Consider the following 12,889-nt stretch of genomic DNA (forward strand, 5'->3'; position numbering starts at 1 on the left):
AAAAGAAAGGTGAGCCTGTGACTTGAAAAACACTGATCTCAAATCAGCAGCCGGGGCACTCACTATGGGCAGAGCAAGCAGATGAGGAGCCTCTCTTCCTCCGTCCTCCACCGACTACCACCGCGGAAGGGCTCTCGAGTAAGGCACCCGACTGCAAACCCTTCCGACTGATTCCTTCAGGCGACCGAATAGACCACGCGCGAGAGACGTGTGATTGTTCCAGTAGGCCGGGGCGGGAAGGGGCGGTGCGGCTGGAGTGACCCGGGCGGAGGAGGAAGCAGAAGAGGAGGAACTCTCGACCTTTTCCCTTCCGTGATTACGTTGTAAGTGACCTGAGCGAGGCACTTAGAACCACAGTCCTTTCCAGGGGGTTGTTTAGTGGCCGACATGTGTAAGTATGTGTTTATGTGCGACCCCCCCCCCCCCCCCCCCCCCCCCCAGGCTCTGCCAGGCTGTTGCAGTAAATAAAAAAGGGACTCTCTCCAGCCTTGCTTAGCCAACCAATAAAGGTAATTGCATTGTGTAGTAGCATTGAATTAGTATATAATTGCTTGGTTAATATATCAATGTAATTACATTATGAAATCCGCTGGCTTGTTATGGAAATTAAACTTGTCAGACCTCACACCTCCTGCGGTTGTCGGTCGCCGCGGTAACGCTTGCCAGGTGTTTGGGGCCATGGGGGGGCTGTCCAGAAGGCTTTCAAGGCTTCGATCGCCACCGTGGTATCCGACAGCGAAATCAATATTCAAAAACACTTCGGATAGATTAAACCCAACCCAGAAAACGTACATCGGCATAACAATTTTGTATCGAAATAATAACTCAATTCCCAACCCAATAACACCCATTCAGTTTAGAAAATCAGTTCTTCCCCCAGAAAAGGACATTAGTGATGAGATCTAGTCTACCCCCATCTACCCCAGAGCTCACAGCTGACATTTATTGTTGGCTTTTTATAATTTGCATAGGCTAATTTGGTCAAGCAATGCACGTTACTCAAGATAGTAGCCTACATTTAATAATGTTATCAAATTGTTTACTTTTTTTATTATCATCATTACACAAGGCTGTGTGCTGAGCCCCCTTCTCTACTCCCTCTTCACCCACGACTGCACTCCTATACATTTACATTTACATTTACATTTAGTCATTTAGCTGACGCTTTTATCCAAAGCGACTTATAAGTTCTGTACGACAACAATACATGGCACCAACACCGGCACAGACGCCCCCGTCCATATCAACAGGACATTGAGCGTGTCTCCAGCATCAAACTCCTGGGAGTCCACATCTCCGAGGACCTCTCCTGGAACCTCAACACCCCGATACTGGTCAAGAAGGCTCACCAGTCCCTCTTCTTCTTCCTGAGGAGACTGAGAAAAGCCCACCTATCTCCTCAGATCCGGGTGAACCTTTATCGGTGCGCCATAGAAAGCATCTTCACCAACTGCATCACAGTCTGGTACGGCAACTGCAGGTCAACCGCAATGAAACTTTGCACATGGGCAGAATGGGGCAGAGTTGTGTTAGGCGTGTCACTGCGTGTCCTCCCCCGCCCCGAAAGCTTTGATTATTTGCTGATAACTACTACCAGAAAGTATTCGGGACAGACCTTGTCCACACAGCTGTCTTTTTTTGTGGCAGAAAAGCTACGGCAGGGCGCCGGGGAAATGAGCTGGAAAACACGCCAAGGACGACAGCAGCATCTTCATGAAAAGTTCTTGAGGTTTTCAACTTTAAAAAAGCACTCGGAAAGTTGGAGCACTCTGAGAAAAGATGCTGTGCACATCGCTTTTCCCCCAGGCCGCCGCTTTCCCCCAGGCGGCTGCATGTGGCTGCATATGCTCTCTCCTCATTGGGAGCGATTGCAATTCCGAGCAGGCGCTGGAAAGAAAGAAAGAAAACCACTATATGGAGACCCATGTTGCCATTGTATGGCGTTGCGGTAAGTGTAAAGTCATAGCATGATGCGTATGGTCAAACCGTTAATTGAGCTGTCCTTTACAATCAAACAAAGGTGGAAAGCTACCATCGGTGAATAATTCAAGAGCAAAGTGCATGTGACAAAATTTAACACTTTTGGGATATGATGGCATAGACAGAAAGAAAGGCTTCGCGGTAAGCTGCTTAAAGGAGAAATTAAATGAAAAATACAGAGTGTGAAAACGCATCATTATGCCTGACGGCAAAAGTTTGAGCACAAAGTGTACCGCGCCAGCCGGCCTCATCATTATTCGACTTTTAGAAGGAGCCTGGGCTGACTCGCGTTTTCCCCCGTGGATTATTCGTTCATAATTGTCAGTGCAGTAAAATCTAGCCCCGGGAAGCCAAAATCAATCACGTATCTCTCTCATCTGACTGAAGTGCTGTGAACAGGATGTGTAGGAGGAGGAGGCTCGTTTCAAGAGAAGACACTGCACTCCCAGGCACACTGACAAACATCCCCTTCTCTGTCTCTCTCTCCACTGTGGAAGAGGAGCTTCACAGCATTAATACGGTAGATAAACACCCCGCCTGGACCGGGAACCGGCTGCATTATCAACCTCCTTCATCAGTGATTAATGCGTCATTTGTGTGGTGGAGAGTGTGGGAGTCTGAGTGTGCATGTGGGTGTACTGTATATATATATATATATATATATATATATATATATACATACACAGTATATAGACACGCACACATACACATATATGTTAGGGCTATCAATATTAACACATGCATGTTTCCAATTCATTTGAAAACCTTAATGTGTGTTAAGTGTGTTAAATGCAATTAATTGCATTACCCTTTTTGACCCCAACCCACCTCCCATAGTTTTGACATCCAGGCAGGTAGCTGGTGTGTTTACCTTCCTGATCCCTCTGACATGCAAACAGGGAGAATAATAGTATGTGACCAGACATCCCCTGAATGTATTATTGTTTCATTATTTCATAATACAAAAGTTCATAAACAGACTTTTGGATTATGCCAAGTTGTATAAACGATGCAGCAGTGATGAGCGCAGTCCTCCCCAGCGCAGTGACATGTATTAAGTAGCGCTACGCAGGTCCAGCTAGACGCTCTGCTTGCTGATTATGCTTGGCAGCAGTAATGTTAACAGAGATTAGATTGTCTACAGCCCCTACAGACACATTTTTAATATGCAATTTAATAACACGATTAACGGAAGCGAATCGTGCAATTTACGTGCAAAAAATATTTTAGCGATTGACAGCCCTAATATATATATATACGGAGCAGGGAGAAGAAAATCTAGTTTTGCCTGCTCTTACTCAAAACAATAAATAAACAATATATGCGCCATCCATTTCTATTGTTTATTTGTTGTTTTGAGTAAGAGCAGGCAAAACTAGATTTTCTTCTCCCTGCTCCTTTTCGCTCATAAAATTTGGAGGTGCTTTTTATTATGAAATGATGCTGTTGTGCTTTTGTGGAGTTGTGCATTGCCATGAAGGGAACAAATAAAAATGAAATTCAATATTACTATGTTGTGAAGCAGATATTTCAGCGTTATGGTTATGGTTTAGGCATGTGGTTGTTATGATCAAGGCTATAGGGTAAGAAGTGAGGGAATTCATGTAAGTCTGTGAAATGTCCCCACAACATGTGAAAACATGGCTGTGTGTGTCCGTATGTATGCGTTTGTGCGTGTGCATGTGCAGGATTTATGTATGTATGCATAGGTGTAGATTTGGGGGGGTTGCAGGGGACATGTCCCCCTCAAAGAATAAATATAAATATATACAGAATGCCTGAGAGCCTTACTGCATTATATTCCATTATATTTATGTCAGTGGGCACCGGAATGATGCCATTTCCTTCACATAAATAAATACATTTCTACCATAAATTGATGCAGAAAAGGCACAAATCGGTGCAGAAAGTTCACCAGAACGCAGGAAGTGAAGTGTTTGACGCTCAACATGTCCTTGTGTCCCCCCCAATGTTGAAACCAAACCTAAGCCCTTGCATGTACAGTATTACAGTATGCATGTGTGCATGTACAGTATACATGCATACATGTACAGTATGTACAGTATTACATTATGCATGCATGTATGTACAGTATACATGCATGTATGTACAGTATGCATGCGTGCCTGTACAGTATGTACATTATTACAGTATGTGTGCATGCATGTACCCGTATGTACAGTATTACAGTATGCATGCATGCATGTACAGTATGCATGCGTGCCTGTACAGTATACATGAGTGCATGTACAATATTACAGTATGTGTGCGTGCATGTACCTGTACGTACTAGGGATGTCCATGACTGGCCAAAATCATTTTAGAATAGTTTACTGTTCTTAAGACCGAATATTCGACCCCACCCCCCAAAAAAAACTGAAAAACACGAAATAGTTATTATCTGTTCCAGTTTAAATTCAGTTAAAATGTTGAGTTTCAGTTAAATTCAGTTATTCTTTTTAATAGAATGGATCATTAAAATCAAAGGGTATTGCACATAAATAGGCACTTCAGATAATCCTTCAGAACGTTGATCGGCTCAGCTGACCGACAATAAATCAAAATGACACCATGCACCACCGTAGCCTATAATAACAGCATTGCATTGGACGGTTTTAATAAACAAACAGAAACAGTAGCATGTGCATCTTTTAGATCAATGGCTATGAAAATTAGGCTGCCTCTAAATATAAAATTGTATTAAATAAGAATGGTTTGCTTCACTTAAAAAATCAAAAGAATTAAATTATAAAAAAAAATATATATATATAAAAAAAATTCTAAAAGAAAATCTAATGTGGAGAAAATTCGAACTCATCCCTAGTACATACAGTATTACAGTATGTGTGGGTGCATGTACAGTACCCGTATGTGCAGTATAGTTGATAAGGAATATATATAAACAGGAATTATTGGACAAGTATACGTTAGAGGAGCTTGAAAATAATGTGAACTAGTATTTTTGTAATTATTTATTTATCCTCTGCTGTAGTGGATAGTAGGGGTGTAACGGTACACAAAATCCACGGTTCGGTACGTACCTCAGTTTTGAAGTCACGGTTCGGTATTTTTTCGGTACAGTGGGGGGGGGGGGGGGGGGGGGGGGGCGATACCAGTGCATACATAAAAAAAAATTAAAAATGTATATATAAATTATACTTTTTTTTTTATACAGCTACTGTTTTATATATACTGTTTTTTAGTAATAACTAGAAAGTAATGGTATTTATTCAACAACAGGTGATTGATTAATGATACTAATACAAATATATACAATGAGTATGGGGCTGCACTGCAGATATACCCTACTCCAACGATCCACACGGACATTACACGGTGTTGCACTCGCTACCCAGTGGCTCTGCAGATATACCCTACTCAGTCTACAAGGCTCCGTTGAAGTAGCACAGAGGATCTGTTGTGATTTTTGCACAATAAATATTCAACATTCTCTTTTGAGACTCCGCCTCAGACTCTTATCATTTGGCACTAAAAGCTAAACATTGTCACCGATATGGCTGTCCGCAACATGTCATTAATTGTGTACGCGAGGTGGTTCAGTGATGACTCTAACGTGAGCTAGGTTAGCTAGCATGAGCTACCGAGAGATGGAAAGACTAACTTTACTGGTGAAAATGTGATTTACGTTGGAATACTCCTTTGCCAACTTGCTGTACTTTGCTTGCAGGTCTGCAGCCAATATTGCTGGATTATGAATAGCCCCAACTTTAGCCAAGGTAACGTTATAGCTAAACCTTTAACGTTAGTTAATGCTAGCTTTCGGTTAGCTGTTCAGCTAATGCTAATAACATCAGAGCTCCCCGTCAACACCGCTCTGTCGGGAGGATGGCATTTAAGAAAGTATCTGCTGTTAAAATGACAAACAGCATTGACACTTTAATTCACGGTCGGTTAAACACACGTTTGTTTTATAATGCTCACAGCAGACCGCAGTGTTGTTGATAAATTACATGGGGCCTGGGGGATTTAAGTTCCGCAAAAAAAAGGTTCCGCACCGTTGCAATCGTACCGTTACACCCCTAGTGGATAGGTATATTATTTTTGATATTGATAGTTAACTTATGACAGGACCAGATAAGCTTTGCTTCTTTCTGTCCCTTCTCGAACAAAACCATTTGTCTTGTGTTGACAATTGCTTCCATGTCTAGGAAGATATATTTTATTTTATTTGTATTTTATTTAGTTTTTTTTATTTTATTTTTATTTATATTTAGTAATTTTTTTGTTATTTCAAGTTTGTGTGTTTATGGTTGTTCGAGATAAATAAAGATCAAATCAAATAAAAAATAAGAGTTGTACCCTTCCTGCTGACTAAGTCGCTTTGGATAAAAGTCAGCTAAATGACTAAATGTAAATATGAACGTACAGTATCACGTGTGGCTCGAGTGTGTCGCCTCACCTTCCCCTGGGCAGGCGGACGCGGGGCTGCCGCTGGCACCTCTTGCTGAGGCTGAAGAGCTTGAACACCACCCTCTGAGCCCGTTTGAAGAGCACCCTCACGCCGCTCTCCAGCTGCTCGTAGCGCCACTGGAACATGCTGTCCAGCGACCAGAGGTGCTGGATGGTCGACGCGTTCAGGTAGAAGTTCTGAGGCAGCCTCGTGAAGAACGTCTTGAACTCGTCTGTGGTCGCCGGGGAAACAGAAATGATGTGCGTGAATTGATTTCATCATTGTTGTCCATTTAAATAAGCACTGCCCCCCCTTTCATATTTCAGTCTGTCAGGACTGGATTGTGTGTCTTCTCCTTGTTCTGTGTCTAAGCAGGTAGGCCATCAGGATGATTCAGGACTTTTTTTTTTTTAAACTTTATTTTTTAGCGTTTATCGCTTTCCTGGTCAAGCATGACCGACAGTTGCAGGGTGAAACGGGAGAGAGAGCAGGGGGAGACATTCGGCAAATGACGGCGAGTCCGGGAATCGAACTCGGAGTCAACCAGATCCGTGACGCAGCACGGAGTCCCGCGCGAGCGCGGTAACACGGTGTGCTACTGGAGCACCCTGATTCAGGACTTTTAATGAATAAAATCACAATTCTTAAAAATATGGCTTATTCGAGTTATTATTCATAATGTATACTGTTCTGAGGCCAAATATTATTCATAATGTATACTGTTCTGTGGCCAAATAATGAACCATAACCATATAAATTAACCCTTAAGTTGTTTTAGTGAAGTAAATAGACATTTGCCATGTTATTCTGACAGTGAGGAGAAATGGCCTATAGGAACTTCTGCTACCCAACCACAGTTGTAATATTACAACATTTCAATATAATAAAAAAAAAAAAAATGTAACACTATATTTTCCTCTCCAAAGTATTCCTACAACACCATCTGAAAGGTTGAAAAAAAATATTTGCAACTAGAAATATATCCGGGGCTTGCAGGGTTAAAAGGCTCACTCAGTGTGGCTCCTCTTTTACCTTCTAACACCTTCTTTCTTTGTTTGGCGTTTGGCTTTTTGATTTCTTTATTTTCCACCATACAACTCACCTACGATCTACTGACTGTCACTTCCCATTGGATTTTTTATCAAATCAAATCAAATCAAATTTATTTGTAAGGCCCGACAACACACGTTAACACATTCGGGGCCAACCACGTATATATATACGTGTTTCGGATCCAACGCTTGATGGCCAACCACGTATATATACACGTGGTATGGTTGTTTTGGCTTTTATTCCATTGTAATATCCTACTCAATGTCACCGAGCGGCACTGCAGCTTTACCCTACTCTTGGAATTCGGAAAAGTGCATTACCGGCCAGATCCTCGTAGGGGCGCTGTCTCGATAATGCAGTGTTCCTTGTTACAGACCGGTGTTTTTTTTTTTTTTTTGTATGAATGGACTTTTCTGTTAGCCTAAAGCTATGCGTGTAGCCGATGGCCTGGAATAGTTTTTGGGACGCTGAATTCAGTATGCAGTAAAGGAATATATCATCAGCCAATGGACATATGGATCTACCAGATGGTGATCGATCCTTTTTGCAGTCCAACCGGCCACAGGTAAGAGCTTTTTCACGTAAATTACATGCTGATCAGGCCTTGTTATCATACCCAACCAGCCGATCAGCGAATAAGGCTACTGAGGCTAATGCCGTTATTGGTAATCAATAATCAGAAACGACGTCCCCCCCCCCCCCCCCCCTTTTATGCATTCATGGTGGACCATGATACCGACAATATGCATTTTGACTTTTAGCTCTAGCTTGTCTATAGCCGAAACGCCATTCGATTTAACGTTATTAGCTTAGCACCCTATATCTCGCGTTCCAGGAAATACCCCAGAACATTCTGCTATAACGTTCATATTCACGACGCTATAAAATGGGAACGTATTGATGAAAAAAATATTTATTTAAGGCATATTGAAGGGACAGTTTATAGTGTCAATTGACAATGAGAATGGACAGATAGCAATAATATAAAGTATAGATTTAGCTCTACAAACAGCCTCACGCACAATGAAAGTTTGTTTTGATATGCTGGCCGTATAGAGTGGGCCCCGTCTAATCCCAATGGCCCCGAATGTGTTAATGTCCCCATGGGCCGGACACATCTTCTTTAAACAAGTCAAGAAGAAACATCACAATAAGTCAAGAACAAAACAAGAACACCATAAAGTCCAATTTATTTTTTAATAAATGCAAAATAAATGCAACACTCCCAGACATACCCCACGCGAAGGTAAGGAACAACTCACTAAAACCTAGCAATAGGAAAAAATGCACCACAGGCAATGTGGAGGAGAGAAACCTTAGAAGGGCCATTCAAGGGGGGATCTCCCTTCTTAGATGTCGGTGATAGTAGTGTTGCAGTAAAAACAGGCGAAGAGTTGGTAAGCATGCACTCATGTATGTAGTGAAACACAGATAAATGCATGCGATAGCAACTGAACATTTTGAAATATTAAAGATAGAGCTGATAGCGATAGCAACTGAACATTTTGAAAGATTAAAGATAGAGCTGATAGCGGATCTATTTGAGGCAAAGGGGCGGCGGCTAGGGTTCTCACTCGCACCAAGTCCTGGCACCACATCACCCGTACCCTCATCCGCCTCCACTGGCATCAATTTTAAGATCCTCCACATCACCTACGGCCGCACCAACCCTCTGGAACTCCCTCCCTCCAAACATCCGTAGTGCTACATCCCTGCACTCTTTCAAATCCCAACTCAAAACTCACCTCTTCACCAAATTAATAAATGTTTCTGCCTGATTTCCCTCTTTTCTTTTTTTTTCTTTTCTTTTTGACTTTGTTACGTTGTTCCCTGATCCCCTTCCCCTACAGGTAGCTGCCCCCTACTGTTAACCCTGCGGCACTACCAAGCGGTTAACCCTTTCACTGTGACAATACACAGAAGGTTAACCCTTTCACTGCCACACAACAGCAGTTAACCCTTTCACTGCCACACTACATAAGGTTAGTGTGATAGTAAAAGGTTAACCTTCTGTAGTGTGGCAGTGAAAGGGTTAAGCACATTGGGTCCCCTGAAAGGCGCTATATAAATCCAAGATAGTATTATTATTATTATTATTATTATTATTATTATTACAGTATGTAAAGTCATCTACCATGTAAGGTAGTAATGGTGCTGTCAACACCACCATTCCTACCAGGTGTCAGGCTCCTCATTAACTTCCATTAGTTTGGAAAACCTAATATAAATAGCATATTTCTGAAGTATAAGCAAACTGCCGCTGTGCAGATTTCAATAAAAATAGACCATTCTGAGTAAAAGGTGTTTGTTTTGGAATTGGATGTGTCTTCAGTCTTCACCAATTAATTACCTTTGAAAAATAAAAGCAGTTCCAGTCAATTTGTCATGTTGTTCGTTTTGAGTGTGCATGTTCTTCTTCTACATGTAATGCTTAGCGAATGGTTAACATGGTTACCTGCTGCGTTGCTGTAAGAAATATTCTAAACATTCCATTTAACAGTTTGACAGTTGGTCAAACTACACCTCACATGATAAATAGTTCCTATACTCATTCTGCTCTATTTAATTATGGCAACATTAGTACCTTTGACACAGACAAAATATATTGCACAGGATAATATTGCTGTATAGTTTGTTCATACTTAAAAAGTATATCTAGTCCTCACAATGAATGGAAGTTAATGAGGAGCCTGATACTTGGAAGGAATTGTGGTGTTCACAGTGGACGTCAGGGGCACCAGTAGTCGCTAGCTTACTTGTAGATGCCTTTAGTGAGAGGTAAGCTGCTGATGTTTGACAAATTATACTAAGGTGAAATATCCCTTGAATGATGACGTTTTGAGGCTGTCGGATGTGTGTGTGTGTGTGTGTGTGTGTGTGTGTGTGTGTGTGTGTGTGTGTGTGTGTGTGTGTGTGTGTGTGTGTGTGTGTGTGTGTGTGTGTGTGTGTGTGTGTGTGTGTGTGTGTGTGTGTGTGTGTGTGTGTGTGTGTGTGTGTGTGTGTGTGAGACACAGCTTGGACTACAGTTCATTTACTGTTAGCAGTGTTTGTCAACAACTGACAGGACATCATATGCAATCTGTTCTAGAATGGTGGTGTGTACTGTATGTTGTTGTGTATAGGGGTTTTTGAATTGAAAACAATAATATACAGTAAGAAACATAATACAGTAACATACAGTAAGAAAAGGTAACTGTGTTTAATCTCAACATTGGCTGCATCTAGTCCACTGAGTCACTCCTTTTTGGAAATTGTTTGTTAATCACACCTACCATGTTGAATTTTGTGATTCATAGGTCTGGCCTGTTTATCAACGGGACTGCGCTCGCAGCCAGCTAGCTTTCGACTGACCGCACAGAGAGGAAATTAGTATCTTCTTGTCCGACTGTGGAGAAGACGGTAAGCGTATAATGTTGGCGTGTCCCTTTAAGTCATACAAAAGGAGCAATGGTATCTCAACCCCACTGACATGGAAACAAAGCGTTTGATCACGTAATCTGCAAGTGCTGCTTGACTCATTTTCATACAGACAGAGTCAAGTCATAGATGAGTCATTCATGAATGAATCATTCCTGGGGGCTAAAACCAGGCCAAATCTGAACACGACAGCCAGATGAAAAACAAGCTCATTTTAAAAGATCTTCTTCTTTCGTGTAACGTCAGAGTATGCACTTTGCTACTAAATAACCGTCATTGCCTTTATTACTACGTCCTATGCTAATATGTACTATGCACTCAAGACTGTAGCACTCAAGTTCAACACTGTTTGACGAACAATGTTACTTACCCACGGATGCCAGAGTTGTACCCTTCATACTGACTTGTTGTTGTACACAACTTGTAAGTGGCTTTGGATAAAAGCATTCAGCTACATGACTAAATGTAAATGTGAATGTAAATGTAGGCTAATGCATGAGCTGAGGGCGATAAGACATCTCCATTTTTAGAGGAACATGCGTTTGATTTCTTTTCATCTTGCTGCACTGCGTGGCCCCATAAACCTCAGGGGGTGGATACGGAACAATGTCACAGGTTTGAGTCACAACTCTTAATCCGTGTCTCTTTTCGGTAATGCCAGCACCTGGCATCCTTTTTCTGCTGACACGGAGCAAACTGACGGCGGGGGGGGTTGAATCTTTTGATGTTCCCCGCTGAAGGACACGTTTATGACACTCGGGGTGATTCTGTATTCCTGGCACGCTCCTGCCCTCTCCCCTCACCCAGCTATTAAAACGTAAACTTTGAAAGTAATTGCACTTAGAGATATTTCAGCTCGAATTTGAGAAGCAGAGAGAGAAAGAGAGAGCGAGAGAGAGAGAGAGAGAGAGAGAGAGAGAGAGAGAGAGAGAGAGAGAGAGAGAAAAACAAAAAAAATTATTTCACCTGAGTAATAATAGCTGAGGCGGAGTGACAGAGCACGGCAATAATAACCAAACATTATGCTAAGTGCTTTCATTCAAAAGCCAGGCTGTTAATAAATGGCTTTTTATCGCTGATTAATCTGCTCCAGACATATTGTAAACTACCTGAGCAGAAAGCTGTTGATTTTTTTTTTTTTTTTTTTTTTTTCCGATCCTGTCGGGGAGTTGATTTGCGGCGCGCCGACAGTTTGCCAGGGGGTTCGCAGGATTCACAGCCGGTCATTACCGTTTACACACTTTCACCGTCGTAGGTCATCGTCAGAGGAATACGCTGTGAGGGGTCCCTCCTTCCTGCAGCTTTTTATTCATTTATTTGATCCCTTCCCACCTTATCTCAAATGAATGATTTATTTTCTCAATGTTTTATTTCCTCACATTTAAGATAACGTGCGGTGCATCTTGAATGTAATGAAAAGTAATTTTGTTTTTTAAGTTAACACTTTGATTGCCACGCAGTATGCCCATCATTATACCCAGTCTGCCACCGCTGTAAGTGTATGTTTATCTTCTTTGCAGGGCTATAACTTTTTAAATAGTATAGCTATATACATTACTACGGCCCATTCAACATCGATTATCTATCGTTCCGGATGTGGGAACGTTATATTTTTTTATTCATACATTGTTGTCTTAATACCGTCGAGAATATAAGTATGTTTTTAAGCTTTTATGCTGTAATTCCAAAAACGCTAGTTATAGGCCCTGACGCATATGATAGATTATCGATTGGCGTTTCTTTCCTATACACGCTATATTAAAAAATTCAAATGTATATGATCGGTATACATTATGCTTCATCATGCGTGAAGGAAATGGGGGGGGGGTCGTTTATAATTCCTTGATCGTCAGTAACGGCTTTATTTAGTATGGGTTAATACATTGATCAGATGGATTGCACACAAAGAAATGGACAATCAAGCTGAAAATAACGTTATATTCCTCTTACCGTTCACTGATGAGACCATAGGAAAAATATTCGAATTATTTGACGTCGATCTGCTAGATCCATTTCCCGTTTGTATGA

At 41.6% G+C, this 12,889-nt stretch overlaps 1 protein-coding gene across 1 annotated transcript in view; it reads right to left on the bottom strand.

Annotated features, from left to right (window-relative positions):
* The window catches only part of LOC311223578 (BMP/retinoic acid-inducible neural-specific protein 3-like), a gene marked incomplete at its 5' end in the record, with an annotated part of 232,234 nt that overhangs the window by 22,541 nt on the left and 196,804 nt on the right, over positions 1–12,889 (bottom strand). The window contains one exon of the mRNA XM_084308356.1: positions 6,401–6,623. Within this exon, the coding sequence (XP_084164482.1) occupies positions 6,401–6,623 (223 nt within the window). The remainder of the gene's footprint in view (positions 1–6,400; positions 6,624–12,889) is intronic.

This window comes from Notolepis coatsorum (genome assembly GCF_963971535.1).
Source record: "Notolepis coatsorum genome assembly, chromosome: 2".
Taxonomy (NCBI): domain Eukaryota; kingdom Metazoa; phylum Chordata; class Actinopteri; order Aulopiformes; family Paralepididae; genus Notolepis; species Notolepis coatsorum.